A 23,398-nucleotide genomic window follows, 5' to 3' on the forward strand; every position below is an offset into this window, starting at 1 on the left:
TGATTTCTCTACAACAATGGGATATTTTTAATTATGGTTTTTTTTTCATTTGAAACTTGCGGATTTCTGCAACAGAAACAAGGGAGGAAATTGTCAAATTTAAACACTTTTTCGGCTAATTTTAATAATCATTTTAAGGTTTGAAAGGTACTGATGTAGATGGGCCATGTTTCTATTTAAATTACATTGACAGTCCCTTTAATCTGACAAATGTTATTTTGATCTTTAAGTTCTAACTTTATTTTACAAAGAAAACAGACGCAGGAAACGGATTTGGTACAAATTTCAATTTTTCCAAAAAAAAAGATAAATTAAAGTTATCAACAAGAACAGATTTTGGGCAAATGATGTACACATAATCCAGACTGGACAAACACCCAGCTCGAATATATTTAGAAGACGACATTCTTTAAGTCCATTGAAGCCAAGAGGATACATATTTGTACAATTAAGATACATTAGTACCCCTTGTAAAACAAATTTGTGTCATTTTTTAACGTAAATGTTTACAAATTTTTTGTTTTGTTTACTATTACCATCATTATAGTTGTACTATGTACATTTAACATGCAATTAGTTTCTTGTTATTCTTTGTGATTATATAAATACTAATCGTATCTTCAATTTAATTGTGAACATGTTCTCTTTGTGTAATTGCAAAACAAAACAAAAAAAGTTCGCGGATTTTAACAAAAATTTGTGGATTTTCATAAAAAAATTAATGTCTTCATATTTCTGATATTCTCTCAGCCTAGTGTTAAAAATATATCATTTAATCTCAACAAAACTTGTAAAAAATACAGATAGTCACTTCAGGATATAAATATCGATAAAAATAAATATTTAATTCAAATTCCATAACTAGATATATAACAAAGGAACTGAACGATCGCTTTAAAGGGACTGTAAAGGAAAAATGAAAGGGAATATAGAATGAAACCTGAGAATCTCAGGAGTTGATTGATACCTGTAAGAGTTCTATCTGATGTTCCTGTCTCGAGAAATTAATATTAAACTGTGTCAAAATTATGCCAAAACGCATATATGTAAGATTTTGTATAAGATTCGTAGATTTCGGATTGATAGAGAGAAGGATTTAGCAGATTTAAGATTGTAGAGAAGAAAAAGGTAGGAGGAAGGAAAAGCATATTAAAGGTTGAGGTAAGGGAAAGCAATTTAAAGTTTTGGATAATGATAATAGATTTGAGATTGGAGGGAGAGGGAGATTTAGGATTGTAGAGGGGAAAAGTAGATTTAAAATTGGATGGAGGGATCAGATTAAAGTCTAGATCTAACCTTAAAGATAAAAGGGGCCGAGGGTAGGAAAGGATGTTAAGTAAGATGGACGAGGGAGGGATAGCAGATCTTAATTTTTGTTCCTACCTTGCTAACTGTATATTTATCTGTGAGCTGGGATGGGAACTGATCTCTAAGGGCTGACATTGAACGGAATACGAAAACCTTCTTATTGACGGCGGAGAAACAGAGTTCTAACAAAATCATCATCCATAAACTTCAAGAATAAATATCTAGGGGTGTATGTTATATTTTCAAGAATTCATTTCAAAAAAGGAAAAATGGACATGAAAAGGCAAGTTTTTTCTTCCTTTTTAAAATTCTTTTTTACCATTAAAACAAACCTCAACTGTTAACTAATTTCTTCAAAATCCCCTCAATACGACCAATATAAATATACTGAAGGTGTGGTGCAGTGATCAGGATCTGGATCTTTGGCTTTCCGGATCCAGATACGCAAAAATATGCGTGTTCACGAATCCGGAACCAAGGGAAAAACACCAACCAAAACTTGGTAAAAATGAAATTTTTGTTCTCAAAAGAAAAACCTCAAAATTTAACTTATGTGCGATGATTAAAAACTACACAATTTTCAACTTAAAGAAAAAATTGGAAAACAGGATTAAAAAACTAAAATATGAAACTTTAATAATGTACTAAGAGAAATCTGCAAAAATTGTAATCCAAAAATGCGCAAAATTGAAGTTTAGAAAGAGACGGTTCCTGAATCATGTTCCAGAGGTCTCATGTTATTCTTCCCAATTTTCTTTCCGTTTAACCAGGTTCCATTGGAGCTATGATCTCTAAAAAAAAATAAAAGTCAAGATAATTTTTATTCTTTAATCCACGGTAGCCAAAAAAAGTAGAAGTGTATAAAATCTACAAAAGTGACAAAACGTTCAGCTTTTTCATTTTCTTTTCTTCTAAATAAACTTTAAATGTGTACGGTACTAAACTAAGTGCAAGGTTCTAATATTACCTGACAAAAACTTCTGTTCCTGATTTAATTATCTCACATTGTACTTTACTCACGGCAGTCAACCATTTAGCACTTCCCATATCAGACTCTCTGGACCAATCAATCAATCAATCAATCAATCAATCAATCAATCAATCAATCAATCAATCAACCATCCACACAACCAACCAAACAATAAATCAACCAACCCACCCACCCACTAATCAATCAACCAACCAACTATTCAAAACACCAATGAAACTACATACATATTATGAAACCACCAAAATAGCAAGTTTCGCGCGATGTAAATATCTATTTCATCTTCTAACCAACCGTCCAAAGGCCACCAAAAGCATATGACAACATTAAAAACATAGAAGATTGCATAAATGTCGTCTGCGTGCTCCACAGAGTTTAGAATGTAAGTGTGCTGGTGTGATTTATTGATATTTTCCTGATAACGTAGTCCATAGATCTGCCTCGACCAAGCTTGAAGGAGTCTGTAGACAAGGCTAACCGAGGGAATGTTCCGCAGTGAGGATACAGCTGTCCCCAAACCTACTCATCAACAAAATTTATAATAATACAAAAGATGAGAATATATAGAAGAAAGTACAAATTTCTTTAACTAATGATTAGAAGCCAATAAGAAGTATTTCTTTCTTTTTTGATCATTGTTACATTTAAGAACTAAAAGAAACTCAATTAATAAAATCTCCATTCCAGGAGACTTAAACGGAGAAGTGAGACTAGTGCAAGATTCTTCTGTGATTATATTATCTGCAAAATATTGAAGTTCTTAAATTTCCCTCTTTCTTTAAATCTGAATATTTTCAGATGGTTTCTCACCATTAAGTATAAACTATGAGCAAGCGGGGGTCAGGATTAATAGCCTAAGGTGAACATTTATTTATAAAACACTGGTGATTTTTAAGGGTTAACCTGTCCTCTACTGTCAACTACGGGAGTAGATCAAAGCTACAGGAGTAGCTACCAGGAGCAGGAGTACTTTCTACAAACTTAGCTACAGGAGTAGCTAATAGGAGTATCCTCTACAACATAGATACAGGAGTAGCTACCAGGAGCAAGAGCAGGAGTTCTTTCTACAAACTTAGCTACAGGAGTAGCTAATAGGAGTATCCTCTACAACAGCTACAGGAGTAGCTACCAGGAGGAGTTAGTATTCCTTACAATACAGCTACAGGAGTAGTTCTACAACCTCAGCTACAGGAGTAGCTACCAGGAGGAGTTAAACTGATGGAAAATCAAGACGACCTGGAAAATGTAAGAAATGTTTTAAACTTCTTGTAACTCCTATAATTGTAAGAACTTCTAAATCTACAAATTCTGATTTTAATCTAACATGAACATTTATTCAGGAATTTTATACAGAAGATATTTAAAGGAAAATAAAAAAAAAATATTGTAATGTCAATGATCTAATGCTTTTATATTTTAGGTTTTTTGACCTTGCTCTGTAATACAATAATTTCAGACTAGCGTCATGCATTTTCATGATCATAAAATGATCCGGTCTTTAAAAAAAATTATCAAGATTTGATCTCAACCTACCATCAGAGGTGAGATTCAAACAATCATATCGTGATTAAAGTCTAGCGTAATAATAATAATAGATTTTTGTAGAATATTTGGTTTTTAATATAATGTTAATATAAAAATGTTTTTAATTTTGTGTTAATTACAAACATTATTTCTCGCAGAAAAAAAACTCATTTCTTGCAAATCAGGATTTGAAATATATGGGTGAGGGTGGAATTCAAATTATTTTCCAGAAATAAATAATAGTTTATATTTTTTAATATTTTTAACAGTCAATTTGTTATATTTTCTCATCTATTCGTCCAGTCTACAAAAACATTTTGAAAATGCGCAAAATTCCACGTAAACTCGGGGTTATAATTTACATTTTAGCTAATGGAGTAACAGGAACAAATATAAATCTGTAAGTGGTAAATCAATCAGGCTTAGTAATGAATTTATGATCAGTGCTTCAAAAACCCAAATCATATAAATTTTTAGCAAACAAAAATAAGCCAAAAAGAACAAGAAAAAGCAAAAATTTTCTTTTAATGAAAAAATCAGAAAAATATGTTCATGATCCATTTTTTTCAGTGCGCATCAAAATTAAATGGATCCTTAAGCAGTGGTCATGATCTTAAATTAACAAACTAATAATTACCTTTTCTTACTTTATGTACACGGAGCTTCAGTCCTAAACAGATGCCCCAAAAATTATTTCATTTTTGAAGTTTCTGAAACATTTTTGATTTAAGAAATGCTTAAATGATGATCAGAATTAATCAAAATTTCTTGATAAATTTCAAACAGTGAAGATTATCACATGTTGTTTATACACTATGGAGTATATATATAAATTATGGCTTTGCATGGGGGTATCGGAGATCTTCGGGGTTTGACAATTTTGGCAGAGTTAGGCAAACATTTGGTTCAGGGTGAGATAAGCTTGAAGTTACTTTATGACAAATGGTAATTTTTAAAAAGGTTATATTCTTGTATTCATTTTTTAACGTTTATTTTAGATTTTATTTTTTATTTTATTTCCAAAGCTCAGGGATGGGGTTAGGGTACGTAGAACAAGAATACAACCCTTAATGTTGAAAATGTACTTATTGAAATGAACTAGACTAGAATTTTAACGAAACACATAAATACTTTGGTTTTTCTCCTGAGGACTGAGTATATAAATGCACCAAGACGAGAGAAATAAATCCGCAAAAACATAAAATTACATAAAATGGCGAAAAATGTTACGTAATATGGCAAACAAGGACAATACGACTAAAGTTACTAAAAGCTCTGAAATGCAGACATGATACATTTTACAGGGGTTTACTCCAGGGATATAAAGTTGTTTTTAAACCCATTTTCCCTTAAAGGGACTATTAACGTAATTTAAAATGACCATCCAATTAAAAGTAGAGGCAACGGTTTGTAGGGTACCGTTGTGTATCAGAAATGAACCTCTTTAACGTTTTTTCTCCACAAATTCTTAAAATTAAAATTTTCTAAATTATTCTTTAAGGGAAAATAGGTAATAATTCTTAAAAACATGTGTACCCCTGTTTTGATCGTGAAGTAAGAAAAAAATAAAAGTTAAAAGTCATTATAATATAGAAGTGCCCCTAACTTCAAACAAAAATGAAACAAACAATTTAAATCCGTTCAGATAGAAGTTGCGCACACTGATAAAAATGAACCATCAGGTTTCCAGTCAAAACACATTTTTTTCTACAATTTAATCAAAATGGATTTCGTCAAACTTTATTAGGTGACATTTTCTTAAACTTAAGATTATAACTCAGTACACTGCATATAAATATATTCCACAGGAAAAAATTAGGTGTTTTGACTAAAAACCTGATGGTTCACATACAGCAGTGTGTGCGGCTCTGGCGGCTTTTAGAATAATACTCTGAGCTGAAAACTTAAGAATGGAATATCCTTAATCTGGAGATTAATAACAAGAGGAGAACAAGCTTTATTTAGTCTCGAGATTAAGAAAAAAAGTGGATCAAGCATTAATCCCGATATCTACCATTCAAAAGTTCCCAGCTCAAATGTATCAATTATACATGGCACTAATTTTGAATAAGTTAAAATATTATTTTTGAAAAATGAAGTTTTACCAGCACAAAATGACTTTCATCTTTTACATTTTCCTTAGATGATAAAAGCAGGCAGAACAATTAAAAAGATAATATAGATAAAATATCGTTAAATGTCTAAGTTAAGTTAAAATTTCTAAAATTTGGAAACACAGAATTTGTCTTAATATTGTTCAGATATAAGCATCTAGTATTGGATATCTTGTTTAACTATAATTATTCTAATTATCGAGTAGTTTACAAAACCAGGGCGAGGTCCTTTTTATCGGGTAGTTTGGTTTTCTTCCCCATCCACAGACTATTATGAATTGTGAACCCGTCAATGGTTACGGTTAAGTGCTTCGTATGAATCTGAGTAAATTTCTTCCCCCCTGAAATATCAAATCAAATCTTGTTTATTTTTTTAATGAGATAAAGCTTGAATCAATAAATAATTGGTCGCGAGATGGAAATTTATAGATTAGAGTCAAGCAGCTGAACTATGATAAGGAATCATAAGGAAGTGAAATCTGCAAGAGACCCCATTGTGGGCCCCCAAGACCGCCCAGGCAGCAGGGTGCACTGCCCCGCCCCTGTTCTAACTAGACCTTTCATTTAGTCCAAATCTAGAGAAATAAAGAAAAGGAAAAGTTGTTAGTTTTCGTTCTTAAAAATCAGGAGAATAAAATTTTTGTTTATGCTATTTATACAATCCGAAAAAAGTACTTTCTTCTGAAGAGCTTGTGTTTTGGACTTTATGAATGAATTTTTTTTGATGATGATTTGGAAAAAAAATACAAAAATTGGGCATCAAAAGGCATATTTTTTTTTCTTTTTGATAATTTAATTATCAAATTACAATTATCAATAAATTACCACAAATTACATTTAATTTTCCCAACACAGCAAAAAAAAAAAAAAAATGTTTGCTCTCCGCGCCAACATAAATCCCTTCTAGGGAAAAAATTAGTTTCAAAGAGGTGGAATGATTATCGAGAAACTATACACCCCTGTAAAAATTGGATGTTATGGCTAAATTTTGTATGACATGAAAGATTTGATTTGCCTGAGTTGTATTTATAGTAGAGCTCCATCATATTATCATTTATCTGCTTAGGACCAGTTCCGTAGATTTTAAACACCTAAAGAAAAAATGTTTAATGAAAATATTTCGAATATTAACAAAACTATTTTAAGAAAATTATCATATTGTTGACATTCAAACAATATGATTACAGCTTGCTGTGAACAAAAAATAATCAAAGATTACAATATACCATTTTTAAAATGATATAAAAGAACCAATCGAAAGCAAGCAGGATCACTATTGGTTAAATCAACATTCAATTAACCAATAGAAAGCAAGCAGGATCACTATTGGTTAAATCACCATTAAGTAACCAATAGAAAGCAAGCAGAATTACTATTGGTTAAATCAACATTCAAGTAACCAATAGAAAGCAAGCAGGATCACTATTGGTTAAATCAACATTCAAGTAACCAATAGAAAGCAAGCAGAATTACTATTGGTTAAATCAACATTCAAGTAACCAATAGAAAGCAAGCAGGATCACTATTGGTTAAATCAAAATTCAAGTAACCAATAGAAAGCAAGCAGGATCACTATTGGTTAAATCAACATTCAAGTAACCAATAGAAAGTAAGCAGGATCACTATTAGATAAAGATTCTACAAAGTAAACAAATCAAATCAAATCAAATCTGAACAACCTCTTCAGTATCTGGATAGAAAGCATAAAGCCCCCTGAACTGGAGTCGACTGTCTCTAAAGAGAATGAGAAAATGAGGACAATCACAGCGTTCTATCTCTTCTAGTACTCTCATCCTGAAATACAAAAAATAAATGTTATTTTATTTAAGTTTTGAATTTATCAGTTATTATTTGAAAATTGATTATGATACAAACCCGTCAACCATCATGCTCTGAAAATTAATGTGATTTCATTGAAACCAAAAAGAAAATAAATAAGATAAATTATTGTAACTTCGCCAGGCTAAATGCACAAAGAGAAAATAAATAAGGTAAATTATTGTAACTTCGCCAGGCTAAATGCACAAAAAGCAGGTCAAAATATAAAAGAAAGAGCCTTGTGTCTCTTCAGGAAAATATTTAAATTTGTATTTTATGATTTGTCATGGAACTACTTTACAAGATTAAGATGAACCGTCAAAAATCGACTTTTCAAAAAACTCAAACTTCAATTTATCCCGAGAAATACTTAATAAAATACTTATCATCTGTTCTGGAGACCACTGTATTTACCTTAATTCTTTATTAACTGCTCCAGGGAAGACAACGTACTCCACCGCGTTCATGATAATCGGTCGATTAGATTTACTCACGGGCTCACGGAACAATCGAGCAGACACTTAACATCAATCAATAAATCAATCAATCAATCAATCCACAACCTAGTCAACCACCCAATTGCCCGTCATAAAATCGACCAAATAAATTATAATGACAAGAGCAAAAAGAGATTAAGCGATTGAATGATAGCATAAACATTTTTTTTATGTGGATGAATGAATAACTTTATCAATCAATCAATCAATCACCCAACAGGACCGGGTATATAATTTTTCCTTTACATTTGCTTTTGATTAATCTGGAGAAAAAAAATTAAGAATCTGAGATCAGAGGCAGGTTTTTAAAAAATTTTTAGATACTTTTCACCCCAAAAAGTTGATTATCTTCCCCTAAAAATAAATTACTTCCCCTCTGAACTTCTGTGGACATTTTTTGTCAAAAGACGAAGTAATTTTCATGAAAATACAACACCCTGTCAATTCAATCCAAGGACGAATGAAAATATGAACGAGTGAATGGAAGGATGAAAGGATGAATAGGTGAATGAAAGGATAAATGGATGAATGAATAAACGAATGAATGAAAGGAAGGACGAATGAAAGGATAATTGAATAAATGAATAAATGAATATAAGGATGAATGAAAGGATGAATAAATAAATGAATAAATGAATACCTCTGCCAGATCTGTACCCTGATGTGGTGCTCGATAATGATATATCTGAAGCACCGTCATCGAACTCCCGTCCTCCCCTCGAGTGCCTTATTCCTAAATATTTCAATCAATCAATCAATCAATCAATCAATCAATCAAAAAGAGATAAAACAAAGATTAATCGAGAATGAATAAATAAACTAAACATCAATTTACTAATTAATAACTCTTTAATAAAAAACTGCTCAGCTGAAAATAAACAATTGATTAAAAAACAACTAATCTAAAAAAAAACACTAATCAATAAGAACAAAACTTTTTGCACGTTAACTGAAATATCAAGCCTACTGACCTAAAGGCAAGGAGCCTGGCCCTAGATTACTAACACTTGAGGATTTACTTCTTCCTAAAAAATAACATTTATAACAAATTTTAAATCTTATTTATTAATTTTTGTGTCTTTTTCTTGTGTATTATTGTTTTTCATTGAAGCCTTTTAACTTTNAATAAAGCCAGGTTGAAGTTCCCAAAATTTATGCTCAAAGAATTCCGACATTTTGTCCTGGCTTGGTTTCACAGATATGACAAACTAATTTACTGAATATCATTGTCGATATTTAGATTAACAAACCCCTTGATATGGTTGGTCCAAGGGAAAAAGGAAAAGAATGAATTCTTCTCAAAATTGGCGAACACTCCCTTAAATATACAAAGCAAATAACAGTTATCACCATTAGGTTCGCTGTTAAGACCATTTGAAGAAATTTTATTTTTACTTTTTTTCGCACCCTTGCTCGTCTTTCCTGAATTTTGAAAAATCACGGTTAGATTTTGATATTAATAAAAAAATACCGTAATATATCAAATTTACCAATGTAATTTACATATATTCCAGTTGGAGTAAGTTTTTTTTTAGTTTTTCTTATTGTCGCTTCATTTTCAGAATTTTTATAAATATTCATGGTTAGCCAAATAAAATACATCGTATTTTGAGAATTGATATAAATGTTTCTCGTCTTCGTTATTTCTTTAAATTACAAATTTTGCTGTTGATTTTGTAATTATTAGTTTACAAAAAAAAGTTCAGTATAAGAAAAAAAATAATTCAATTTTTTTAAAAAATGTTTGAAAAATATCCGATTTTTTAGAATGTTTAAAAAATATCTGAATTTTTAAAAAAATGTTTGAAAAATATCTGAATCTTTCTTAAAATGTTTGAAAAATATTTGAATTTTTTTGAAATGTTTAAAAAATATCTGATTTTTTAAAAATTAATATAATAACACCAATCCGTCGTTTTAGTGACATTCCACTTTCTTTTCGATTACAATTGTGCCAAAAAAATGATTTTTGGAAAACTTACCCATATGTCCTAGACCTCGGAGGGAACCGGCATAAACATCATCATCATGAAGAGAAACATTACTCCCACGTCGCAAGGAACCGTGGTACCTGAAGTCATAGCTTACGGTAACTTTTAATCTTTCCATTTTAACAAATACAAGACGGAGAAACATTAAAACATCAGAATTCTTGTGTTGTAAGTTTCGGGATTAAGCATTGATCTATATATTATGCAAATCTTTGGATTAATTTTTTTCTTCTTCCATATCCCGTGGTGGTCATACTCTGCAGGGATAACGTTAATTGAGAGCTCAGACATTTATTCTCAAAATTATTAGTGCCCACATTGGATATCGAGATCAAGATTAACGATACTTAAAACAGAAGTACCGATCTCTGATCTAATCTTATTAAATAAATGAATCAAATTAATCAAATCCATAGTTTTCGCGCGCCCTTTTTTCGACTAGAAATAATTCCGCAATTTCAAAATTGCCAGAATATTAAAATTTAAAATAATAGCGTTTATAGCAGAGACCCTCTGTTGTAGACGCTATTATTCGATTAACTGATTGTGGAGAACAAGATACAAGTCTTGACGTCGAGCCGACAAAGAACACAAAACCCAATTAAGTTAATATTAAGACATTATCGTCTTTATTCTACGTGGCACATGATTTGTAAATATATACCTATTTCTATTGACGGAGCTCATATTAAGATTTGATTGTGACCCCCGCAACCCTGTTCTGCTAGGCACCAGCTCCTAAAAAGTAATTTTTAAAAATAAAAAATAAAAAACAGTTTAAATAAGTAATTTGACAAAATATAAGTAACTTCCAGAAAAAATATGAATTGATTATTAAAGATAAAAGGAGTTTATGGGTATTGAAATATTTTTTTGTTATTTTATTAATAACATATCAAAATGTTGGTGTATCGAATTCTTGTGCAGAACCGATAAATTGAATCAGCCAATCTTTAAAACATCACCCCTCCCCCCCCCAGAAAAAAATCTAAAAATATTATTTTAAATATAAAATTTTTTCTTATTCTTTACCTCAGTATCAACATGGATAGTTTTAGGCCGAGGTTTACCCGCCCCCGCAGATCTGTAGATTCAAACAGTTTAAATTAATGGGGGATTTTTTTTTGTAGATTTAATAGTTTTTTTTAAATTAATTTTAAACACTTGGACAGCTTTAATACATAATAGGGAAGTTGTTAGACTTAGTTTTAGTTTTTGCAAATTTTTAAAATTTTCCCAAAAATGTCACGATAATTATGCAGATTTATTAGTTTTGATCAAATTCAAGAGAATTTATAAGTTTATTAGAAATGCAGGTATAGTTATTAAGATTTCAACAATTTTTATTCTATTCAGGGGATTGATTTTCAGAAGTCACAATTTATATTTGATATTGTTGTGCAACCTTTTTGAACCGAATAATAAAAATTAAGTCAAGGCTGGAGAAAAAATATCTAATTTTTAAAACCATTTTTTTCTTTTAATAAATTAAACCCGGTTTATATTATAGAAATGTAAATACATATTAAAGAGAAAATTTTCTCGACTGTTTTTTCCTAGGTCTGAGTTTGGGAGCAAATTTATTGTAAGAACTCGGACACCCAGCACCTCCTCCACCCAACCCAGCCGCCTCATCCTTCTCCAATTCCTAAAAAATCGGGGAATAATTTAAATTCTGCAAATCTGACTCAATAAGTGTTAACTAATAAGTGTTGAAGTGTCACTTTCGCAGAGAAACCGCAAATAACAATGACCAGTTAAAAAAAAATAAAAACATGGATTTCTTATTTATACTTGATCAGACAAAGCTTTTAAGGGTATCGTTTTAAATCTGGCGTTGCCATCTTTGCATGGAGCACACTGCTCGAAATGAACCATCAGGATTCAAGTCAAAACACCTAATTTTTTCTTCGGAATATATTAATATGCAGGTTTGAGTTATAATCTAAATTTTCAGAAAATGCCACCAAGGGAATTTTAAGTAAATCCATTTTAAAGAAATTGTAGAAATCAAGTACATTTTTAAGTCTAAACTCAATCGTAACTGTAGGTTCAAAGATTAATTAAGATTATTCTGTGTTTTTTTGTGATATTTTTTAGAACCGTTGATGGTAGGGTCCCCAAATTTTGTGAATTTTCCTTAACAATCATAAGATATGTTTTAGAGAAAAAAATCAAAGCCTTAAGTGAACTGTTTTATTGCCCAATTACTTCCTGAAAAAGACTTCATGAAGTAATCAGTAAAAATTACATCAAAAAAACTTTTTCGGGCCGCATTTTGACAGTCAGGCAGTTGACTTAGGGGTTTGATTTTTTGCTACAATAAGTTTCATGACTGTTAAAGAAAAATAAAAAAAATTGGAGACCATGTCATTTACCGTTAAAAAAAATATCGTAAAAAACCCAGAACAAGCAGATTAAAGTCTTGAAATGAAATTTTTGTTTAATTTAAGACCTGTGAATGGACTTGATTTCTACAATTTCTTAAAAATTTATTTGCTCAAAATTCCCTAGGTGGCATTTTCTGAAAATTGAGAATATAACTCAGTAGCCTGCATATAAACATAATCCAAACAAAAGGTTTAGGTGTTTTGACTTGAAACCTGATGGTCAATTTTCAGCAGTGTGGGAGGGTCACAAGAAATTACGCTTATAGGGACACAGTCCCTTTAATTAAAATACTATTCTATTGACTTGTGTTCGGTTTATCCCTTCAGAAATCTCTTATTCACTATTAGCCCGACGGATTAGTTTAATTCCATCTGGATATTTCTCTAGATCGATGACTTCTCGTAAAAATATGAGAAAGACAGCCTTTGATAAAGGATTAAGCACTTAATCGCTTCAAAATAAAAATAAAGTGTTGTAGATGAGCGCCATCGGTATAAGTTCCCTACTCTGAATGGCGTAAAAATGTTTATCTAGAAAAGTTCACCTTTTTTATTTTATGCTGCTCAAGAATTTCTTCTCTGCGTCTCCTTTCCTCTTCCTTCCTCTTAGCCGTTTCTTCCTTCTTAGTCTCTTCTTCTTCTCTTCTCTTCCTGGCTTCGTCTTCTCTTTTCAACCGACTCTCTTCCGCCTAATAATTATAATTCTTTACTACCAAATTTCTTCCGCCTAATTACTAGAACTCTTCTTAACCGACTCTCTACCGCATTTTTAATCGACTTTCTTACACTTAATAATCAGAATTCTTTTAAACCGACTCTCTCTCTTAAGTTTTGAATTTATCANTAGAATTCTTTTCAATCGTCTTTCCTCTGCCTAATAATTGTAATTCTTTTCAACTGTCTTTCTTCCGCCTAATTGTCTAATATTTATAATTCTTTTCAACCTTCTTTCTTCCGCCTAATAATTATAATTCTTTTCAACCTACTTTCTTCCGCCTAATAATTAGAATTCTTTTCAACCTACTTTCTTCCGACTAATTATTAGAATTCTTTTCAACCTACTTTCTTCCGTGTAACTATTAGAATTCCTTTCGATCTACTTTCTTTCGTTTATAGCATTTTTTTGTTAGTTGACAAAAACAAGGACACCATAACAAATTCTAAAATTTAAAATTCCCACGAAACATGACAGACTTTTTGCTTAACATACCATCTAACTATATCAGCGATAAACGCCTAATTAAATAGTAATAACCCACAGCCCCAAGGGTGATAACTGATAACTGATTAATTTCTAACCAGAATAAGAATATTTTTCTCCAAACAAAAGATTTTATTAATGTAAAACTTGAGAATTAAATGTTGTTTCTATTTTATCATGGTATGAAGAAAATAGTCGCACGTAGAGGAGCAATATAAATATTTAATATTTTCAGGACCCTGATGTACCCTGGAGGAATAACTGAAATGAAGAGATCAAGATCGAATTATAAGTGCCCACAATGGATATTGAGATCAAGCTATTGGGATTATGAGTATCCAACACAATAGTTGACAATGCAATTCTAATGAATCTATATATAAATTTGGCTTGTCTGTTTGTTTGTATCCAACAAACAAACAGACAAGCCAAATTTATATATAGATTACTTGACNAAAAAAAATTTAAATTCTTGAAAATCCGCAATTTTTTTTTTTTAAATCTGCAAATTTTTTTCTTCTTTGTTTTAAAATGTAAACAAAAAGAACATTTTCACAATTTAAATAGAAGATGGGCGCGAAGCGCCCTAAAAGCCTAGAAAGAAGGGCGCGAAGCGCCTTGAATTTCTAGTAATATAAAAATTACCGCTTGTCGAGCTTCTTCCGACTCCACGACGGGAATATCGACAACTTCGACCTTCTGTATCAGCTCCAGCTGTCGACCTTTCTCAAGCAGACAGCTGTCACAGGTAGAAGGACAGCTACTGTCCCGAGAACAAACTGGAGATCTGGAATTAAATGTCGTCTTTATTTCACAAATAAGTTTAGAAAGTTAAATGATTTTTAGTTTAGCAAAATTTTGAACAATACGTTTCTGACAACTCATTCATGTCAAAAAAGCAGTACTAGGATGATTATTTGTGTTCCATTCCACTCAAAAAATAAGTTAACCCTTACGCCCCTGAAATGTAGAAAAGCTTAACGCGGATCATTAGGATTTTATCACTAGAGGTAAAGAGAGAATTCATGTTGTGAAGAAAATACATGTGTTGTGTACAACTTTTAAGNTTCTTTTAATTAGTTGAATACAAGACCAACAGAGTTGAAGCGTGGGATCATTTGACTCAGATTCCTCGCAAAGACGACATTTTAAAATTACTCCTCTCGGTGAGTAATCCGCCATTTTAGTTGATATGTCGTCCATGTTGCGTTCCATTTTATCACTGGTGACAGAACCTTGTTTGCCGGGGTTATTAAGCTCAACTACCGGACTTTCGTCTTTTTTGACAGATTTTCTTGGTTTAAGAATTGGTTTCGGTTTCACCGCCGAGTTATCGAATGATATAAGGAATCCTTTTGCATTATCTGTTGTATCACCTAAAAAAAGTATCAAAACATTATTTCAATGTTTTATTCTCAAAGCATATCTAGTGATTTATTATAAATCGATTGAAAATTTAAAATTAATAAGATTCATTTCTGTGGTCAGGTACAGAGTCAAGGTCAATGTCAAGATCAAGGTCAAGATCAATGACAGGGTCAAGGTCAATATCTAGATTAAGGTCAATGTCAATGTCAAGATCAAGGTCAATGCCAGGGTCAAAGTCAATGTCAAGATGAAGGTCAAGGTCAATGCCAGAGTCAAGGTCAATGTCAAGATCAAGGTCAATGCCAGAGTCAAGGTCAATGCCAGGGTCAATGTTAATGTTAAGGGCCAGGTAAAAAATCAAGGTCAAGGTCAAGGTCAAAATGTCCAATTCAATGCCAGTCTCAATATCAGTGTCAAAGTCAAATCCAAAGTCAATGTCAAGCTCCATGTCGAGGTCAAATTGACTTGCCTATAGTTTCAGTTTTCATCTTGTTCAATGTTTCAAGGGTAGAAGCAGTCATCTCTGGTTCTATGGGAAGTACTGGTGATCTTCCAGTCAGATCTTCAGCTGCTTGTTCAACTCCCTTATCAGTGTTATCTAAATCCTCATCTCCTGGCTCCTCATGTTTATCAAAAAATATCGCACCCCTCACCCCGGGGGATTGCCCCCTAGCCCCTGGTGAGTAGCCCCTAGCAGCTGGTGACTGGCCCATGGTTACAGGAGATTGCTCCCGTGAGTTCAGCTGAGCTGGAGAAAAAAATATGGCGCCTGACCGGTCCAATATGGCGGATTTTGGTCTGGCTTCAAGATGATCCGTGTTCCTCCTTAAAAGTTAAAGTTTAGTTTCGCTAGTTTTTATCTCAAATTCTGAGATTTGATAAGATTTACGTATTTTCATGGATTTCTTCACTTAACAAAAAAAAACTGCAAAATCGTAAGTTTCCTCAAAATCAAAATGATAGAAATGTTGTTAAAAAGGCATTAGATTTATATGTGAAATGCAACAAGCAATAGAAGTTCAATACTTGGGGTCATCTTTTATAATGGATTATGATTTCTTTTCAATGGGACTGTAAACTTAATTTCAAGTGCCCTTCCATGCAAAGATGGCAATGTCCGATTTACAACGGTACCCTTAACATCTTTGCATCATCATCGAGGCCAGATATCTCAAATTGTGTTCAAATTACCGTAAAACAGGTGTGTACGCTAGCGTTCAGTGTGATCTTGACACAGAAGACGTTACTTGATGCAAGTATACCGCGAAAATACCGAATATTCTATGTATGTATAAAGCGGGTTTTAAAAATTCAAATGTAAGCATTTATTATCTACGACTTTTAGAAAATAAATAACATGATCTACACTTAACAAAAAAAAACTGCAAAATCGTAAGTTTCCTCAAAATCAAAATGATAGAAATGTTGTTAAACAGGCATTAGATTTATATGTGAAATGCGACAAGCAATAGAAGTTCAATAGGTCCTACTAGAATTGTGACAAGATAATACCGTTTCTGTTCCAGAAATGAAGCTGATAAAGATGGTTTCTCTGCCGTGGCAGGTTTCCTTCTCTCTTCAACCTTAATAGTACCCCAAATCAATCAATCAACCAATGAATCATTCAATCAATCGTGCAGTTCAAAAATCAACAAATAATTTAATAATATATTAGTCAATTTTTATTGAGTTTAACAAATCAGTAAATCAACCAACCCTTACATAAAATCATATCAATAAAAAGTTAAAACCAATCACTGATTCAATCAATCTATCCATGAATTACATAGATATCAATGGTACCTGTGTTAATTCAGTTTCACGCCTTAAGTCCGCTTTAAGATCATGCTCTAGTTCAGAACGAACTCCCGCCAGCTGAGTTGGTTGAAAACGTTCTGGTGTAAAGACAGCACGTTCTGGAGTCAATGAAGCACGTTCCGGGGTGGATAAAGCACGTTCTGGAGTAGAAAACACTCGCTCTGGAGTAGAAATGCCACGTCCCGGAGTGGAAAGAATTCGTTCTGACGCAGTTTCATCCCGTTCTTGAGAAGGGAGAACGCGCTGCTCGGGGGCAGAAAACACGCGGTCAGGGGCGGACCGATTAAAAGCAGATAATTCTTGATGGTCAGAGTGCAATGGAAGGCTCTGGTTTAAGCTGTACCGCGTCGTGCCCTAGATAATATTAAATCAAATAGTATGCGCGGCATTTTCCGCATATTGAAAAATGGTGGGAAAATTTAGGCTGCACTTACTTTTAGACTAGATGTTCTAGATAACGATAATCGTCCTCTTGCCTCCTCGTCAATCTGAACAGTTTTCATCTCAACAATTTGTTCATTATTATTATTTTTTGGGTGTCTGGTGATTATTACTTAAAGGGTCTGTAGACTTAATTTTTTCCAATTATAGATTAGCAGTGCTTGGAATCCGGATACATTAGATCCGCAAAATTTTGGCTACCTGGATCCGGATCCGGATCTAAAAACATCCAAAAACTGCAAAAAAAACTTTTTTACTCTCAAATTCTATATCTGAACTGTTGAAAAAGGAGAGAAAATAAAAATTTCCTAATTTCTGAATAGTTCATCAAAAAATTGAAAATTTCAGTTTGTTGTATCAATTGAAATTTAATATCTTAAATTCCTCAGAGCCAGAAATTCGTGTATTGTGGATAAAGAGATCAATGCTTGATCCCCTCTTGTTAATCTGCCGATTAATTTAATCTTTAGTTGATAGGCAGGAAAGTGTCTAAAATTCAACCAATCACTGTGTGTCCTTTGCAGGAACCGAACAGCAAATCAGAAGTTTGTAAGTTTTGCGCGCAATCAAAGAGAGAACTCTCATTAATTGGAACGCAGTAGTGATATCCACAAAAGAGAGGATAAAACAGAAAAAGTGTCAACAGTACATAACATAAGTGTTTCCATCTCCAAATTGATAATATATTACCTGCGGCGGATGATGAACATCTGGAGGCGTGTATGGGGGTTGATGGTAGGTAGGATAAGGCTGATAGGGTTGAGTATATCCAGGTGCAAAGCTAGGATACGCTCCACCAGGGTAGGGAACTGCTACCGGTCTTCCATACTGATCACAGTAGGGTTGCGGAGGATAGGGGTAGGGCTGGTTGTACCCTGGGGGTGGTGCACCATAGGGTTGCTGGGTAGGGGGTTGCATATGACTATAGGGCTGAGGGTGGTGCGGCTGAGGTGGTTGAAACTGCGGAGCCGGATACTCCACCGCCGGCGGGAGTTTTATTGGTGCCGGTTCTCCCCAGGTGCGGCGAGGACTGGCGGTTTGAGAAATATAAAACGGTTTGTTCCCGCTCCCCTGCTCCGGTTGGTTAATAAAGAAGGGTTTAGAGGGGGTGTGGTTGGAAGGAGGTGGGGTAGAGGATTCATTGATGAAAAATGGTGGCTGGTTTCCTCCGCTTGGATTCATGGTCTTAGGCTATACAAAATAATATGGTTTAGATTAGGATGATAAATCCACGGTAAGTGTTTGTGTGTGTTTGCTGGGGGGGTGGGGGGAGGGTATGTAAATTGGGGCCTAAAAAACTTCTCTATTGATACAAGGTTAGTATTTACTGACAAAAAAAACTGTTTTTAGTCGTGTAGCGCAAACTTCTCTGGCATATCAAGGGGGGTGTCCCTGTTTATTCTCTTTTACTCCTACTCCTACCTCTGCTGCAGTATTCATGAGGTTCTGAATCTGGGTCTGCTGCAGAGCTAGACGTTGAATATCGGACTGTAAAGAATACAAGGAGTCACTCATACGGGATATATCTAAACAATAGTTTCAATTAGCATAATTTCATTAATATCTTTATTTACATTATCACCTTTTATTATTAATGTTATTTTAATCAATATTAATTTTGTTTTTAATTGTTTATTATATACTTCCTAATTTTCATCCAATTATGTTTACATTTTACTATGACGTATGAGAACAGCTTTATATTTATTTTGTTGTAAAAAAATACAATATTTGTAAATTAGTCTTGTACATAGCAAGGCAGGCCACGGGGATATATAATTTTTAGAAAAACATCCCCCCCCACTCACACCTGGAAGGGCAAATTATTTTTAAAGGGGAAGAAGGTAATTAATAATAATAAGAAAACATACTAATACTGTACGTACGTCACAATAAAACGTAAAAAATATCTCTCTCTTTATAGTTATATCTCCTCCTTTGTCCTGTAACTATAATCATAATTTTTTCAGGTTTTACATCCCATTGCTTAGGATCCTTTTCATTTTGATGCGGATCCGGGTCATAAATATTTCTTTAAGATTTACTCATTTTTTAACAAATGAAAAATGTTTTGAAAGTAATTTTTCAATTAATATCATAAAAGATAATATTTGAGATTTGTGCTTAGGGGGCAGAATTTGGGTTGATACTTTGCCCCTTGGATCCGGATCTTGGAGGTCAAAACATTGTGGATCCGGATCTTGGAGGTCAAAACATTGTGGATCCAACGATCCGGATTTTACCACTAACCTTTATAAAACATGATCCTATTCTAATAATAAATGGCAACTGATGAATTGAAACTGATAAGCACAATACAGCCGACAATAAAGCTCAGCAAATAATGCAAAAGAAGATGCCGAAAATATAATGTATTTAAAAAAAAAAAAATTTTTCATATAAAAAACTAGATTCTTTCCCCTTCTCAAAAATTATAAATAATAATATATTTTTTTAAATAAAAAAAACGTAAGGCTGCAATCAATAAACGTTTCTAAAATCTTTAAATAAATCATATCAAGATCAGTATATATTCAATACAAATCACAGCTTTAATGGGACTGTAAGCGTGATTTCAAGTGACTATTCATGCAAAGACGGCAATGCCCGATTCACAACGGTACCTTTAAAAGCTTTTATTCGATCAAGTATGCAATAGATATCATTGTTTATAATTTTGAAAACGGATTACTTTCAATTGTGGTTTCCTTACCAAAGTGTTGTGCAATGTAGAAACATAAATAAATTGTCAGAATTAAACACTTTTAAACCTATCTTATCATTGATCAGATAAAGGCTTCAAAAGTACCGTTGTGAATCGGGCATTGCCCTCTTTGTATGGAGTGTCACTTGAAATTACGTTAAACAGTCCCTTTAAACAGAAGAAAAAATAAAAAAACTAACCCATGGCTTCAGCCTCGGGAGTTTGAACTGAGGACTTGTTTAACTCCTCACTCAACTTTAAGGAAAAGGGTCTTTTCAGTCCCTCATCAGTTCGCCCTTCATCCCTCAAACCCTCATCAGTTCGCCCTCCCTCCCTTGCTGATTTGCGGTCAACCATCCCTTCACCAACCTTAAATAAAAACATTATTTTTGGAGAAAATAATTTTAGATTAGGAAAAAATAAAATTTAGTCAAAAAAATCAAAATTTAAATTAAAATAAATAAATTAAAACTGGGAATATTGAATGCGTTTTTTTCTCACAATCTAATAAGGGATTTAAAAGTTTTCAACTAATAAATAAATTTTCTAACCTTTGATGCAATCTCAAGAATTTCGTCCCTAGCGTTCCCTGGTACATCGGTTCCACCCCCTGCTCTTCTTATACCCTGGATACATTAGGTTAGGTAGGTAGGTAGGTAGGTAGGTAGGTAGGTAGGTAGGTAGGTGGGTAGGTAGGTAAGTAGGTAGGTAATTAGGTAGGTAGGTATGGCCCAAACTTAAAGACAGACAGACACAGATAAATGGAAAGAATACAGATGATTAAAAATCAATAATATCACTTATCAAGATTTATTTCCAACTTATCAACATTGAATAGTTAATCATAAATATAATCCGTAACTACAACATTAGGGGGGAATTTTAAAGATTGCACTTTACATCGAATCATTTTAAAGGAGTATAAAATGTAAAAGATCCCAAAAGAAAGAGAAAACAGTTCAAATCGAACACAAACTCAAGTTGGCAGATTTTCGTGAATTTTCTCAAGCTGAAACTGTTTTCTGTTTGAAAAGGAGGGAAGGGGGGGGGGGTCACATTAGAAAACAAGGGGGGGGGGTCACCTTGGATACAGCTCTGAGAAATGCTTCCTGTCCAACTTTCTCTCTCTGTTTCGACATCAACATCTCCATCTTCCTCTTCTCCTCCTAAATTTGTTCATTTTTATCATTAATAATTCTTTCATTTTAGATTTTTTTAGAAAGATGTCCGTACTAGCTCTATTCTGATTAGAGGATTCAAAATGTCATCCACTAGTATTAAGTTTAGAAAGGCTAAGCGAACAGAGTGTATTCGTGTAATATCTCTTAACGAAAACATCGGATGGAAATAAAAACGAAATGATTGATTAACGATCAATAAATTAATAGTTTATCCTCTAGTAGGTGGAAAAACACAAAATACTTTAACTAAAAATATCATTAAATAATAACGACTTTCTTGAAGTTTGTTTTAACTTAAATATATTGAATTAAAAAAAATGTTTTAAAAAATAATTTTCTCACCTCTATTTTTCGTCTCCTTTCTTCTAACTTTAATTTAACTGTATTCAGCTGTAAACCTATATCCTCCTGCAAAATTGGGCATTAAAGAGACTGTAAGCGTTATTTCAATTCACTCTCAATTTATACAGTGGCATGTCCGATTCACTTCGTGTGAACGAAAATGAATGTGTTTCTCTTGGAAATTTGATTATTTTTATTTGGGAAAAAAAAAAAAAATGTTTAACTAAGTAAACAATTTATTCTCTTTGCTTCAGATGTAATTATGTACTTACATGTTCTACGCCTGATGGAGAAAATCCTCTAGATTTGACCGGGGTTCCTTCCTTCCCTCCACTCCCCCGTCTTCCCAGCTTACCACCTTCATGCTGTGCCCCTAGTAACAGAACATTAACGGTGGATTTAACTAAAATATTTCGTGGTTTTCCACTTTTCACCATAACAAACAGTACTTTGTGGATAACCACTAACCAGCTGTAGATCTACTACAGTCCTATTCATAAAACTGTGGAATAGGAAGATGTTATTTTAGCCATATTATAAAGTTATTCGAGGTTCTGATGAAGCTAACAGTTTAACCGGTATTTTTCATGTTCATTAGACTATTTATAATCATAACTTGAGTTTAACAGCCAATTTCTTACTCAACAGCTGTACGTTAAACCCAAAAGAGTAAACAGGGGGATTAAGGACAAAGTCCCCTTTCACAGTAATAAAAAAAGAACTTTTTTATCTTACCAGAGGGGGCAGATGTCTCATCGCCCCCCCCCCCTCCTTATAAGTTACGACCCTTATCCAGTATATCTACCACGAACCTGAGTATGTGATATTAATTCCTGGCATACTACGGTTTAGAGTAGCAAACGATGTTTTCTTTTCCCGCTCCAGAGCATCCCGCTCTATCTTTGTCGGGGAACCGAACCTCTGAATATTAAAATTAACTTTAGATCAAAGTTTTGTTTTGTGTTTAATTTAATTGTCTTTTTTTTTGCAAAATGGCATTTATAAATTTTTAGTTTTGCTTTCTCGTATTTTGTATTCCTGCTTACACCAAGGTTTTTATTTATCCTTTTTCTGAATTTTCAAAAATTTATTTTACATTTGCAGCTGTTTTTGTTATTAAATTTCGTAATAGCAAATCTTTAAAAAAGAAACAAATTGTAAAAGTTCTTTGAAGATTCGAAGATATTTAAGTTTTAGTTAAAGGACTAAAAAAATGTCAACTTTCTGTTTTAACAAAAATCAGAATTAATAATTTTTGAGGGGCTCATTTCCCACGATGTCCTTAAAAATAAAATAAATAGTATACCTTGTCATAAAACCCTTCCATGTTTAACTCCAATCTTCAAACATTATTTCTAATAAATATATTTACGTCAAGTCATCATTTAGAATTCTTTTAAATTAAACACAACCACAACTGAAATAAAATAAAATTGCAGATCCAAAAGATTTGGTGTTTTTGAAGCGACCGTTCGGAGAATCATAGTTGAACGCGGCATTTTAATTTTATGACTCACATTGATTAATTGATTAACTAAAAGTTTCGATAACAAAAACTTATAAAGTGCTTTAAATATTATCGCAAAAATATTTGGTTTATTTAAAGGCTTACTTAAGTCAAGATTAAGTCTAAATAATGTTTTTAATTGATAAGATTAAATAATTTTATTTCGCCTTCATTAATCGAAGACGACAAAATCAACTCAAAGGTGC

General features: G+C 32.8%; 2 protein-coding genes across 2 annotated transcripts; both read right to left on the reverse strand.

The window, feature by feature from the left end:
* Nucleotides 1–1,317: 1,317 nt before the first annotated feature.
* LOC111701010 (serine/threonine-protein kinase Chk2) lies at nt 1,318–5,574 on the reverse strand. The gene is made up of 5 exons (XM_023472117.1): nt 5,560–5,574; nt 2,712–2,815; nt 2,276–2,365; nt 2,020–2,099; nt 1,318–1,490 (listed from the first exon to the last, which is right to left on the reverse strand). Exons 1-5 carry the CDS (start codon nt 5,572–5,574, stop codon nt 1,333–1,335), a joined length of 447 nt encoding a protein of 148 aa, XP_023327885.1. The 3' UTR covers nt 1,318–1,332.
* Nucleotides 4,528–23,103, reverse strand: LOC111701011 (calmodulin-regulated spectrin-associated protein 3). Its single transcript, XM_023472118.1, has 28 exons — nt 22,992–23,103; nt 22,498–22,606; nt 21,958–22,058; nt 21,686–21,751; nt 21,245–21,328; nt 20,714–20,788; nt 20,363–20,531; nt 18,881–18,984; nt 18,149–18,649; nt 17,452–17,505; nt 17,003–17,371; nt 16,712–16,782; nt 15,669–16,024; nt 14,900–15,207; nt 14,477–14,626; nt 13,176–13,319; nt 11,797–11,888; nt 11,273–11,324; nt 10,905–10,978; nt 10,232–10,320; nt 9,221–9,274; nt 8,890–8,982; nt 8,167–8,272; nt 7,614–7,728; nt 6,950–7,025; nt 5,926–6,275; nt 4,886–5,178; nt 4,528–4,751 (listed from the first exon to the last, which is right to left on the reverse strand). The coding sequence occupies exons 1-26, from the start codon at nt 23,010–23,012 to the stop codon at nt 6,142–6,144; spliced, it is 3,567 nt and encodes a 1,188-aa protein (XP_023327886.1). The 5' UTR covers nt 23,013–23,103; the 3' UTR covers nt 4,528–4,751; nt 4,886–5,178; nt 5,926–6,141.
* Between the last annotated feature and the right edge of the window lie 295 nt (nt 23,104–23,398).

This window comes from Eurytemora carolleeae, unplaced genomic scaffold, assembly GCF_000591075.1.
Source record: "Eurytemora carolleeae unplaced genomic scaffold, Eaff_2.0 scaffold345, whole genome shotgun sequence".
Lineage (NCBI taxonomy): Eukaryota > Metazoa > Arthropoda > Copepoda > Calanoida > Temoridae > Eurytemora > Eurytemora carolleeae.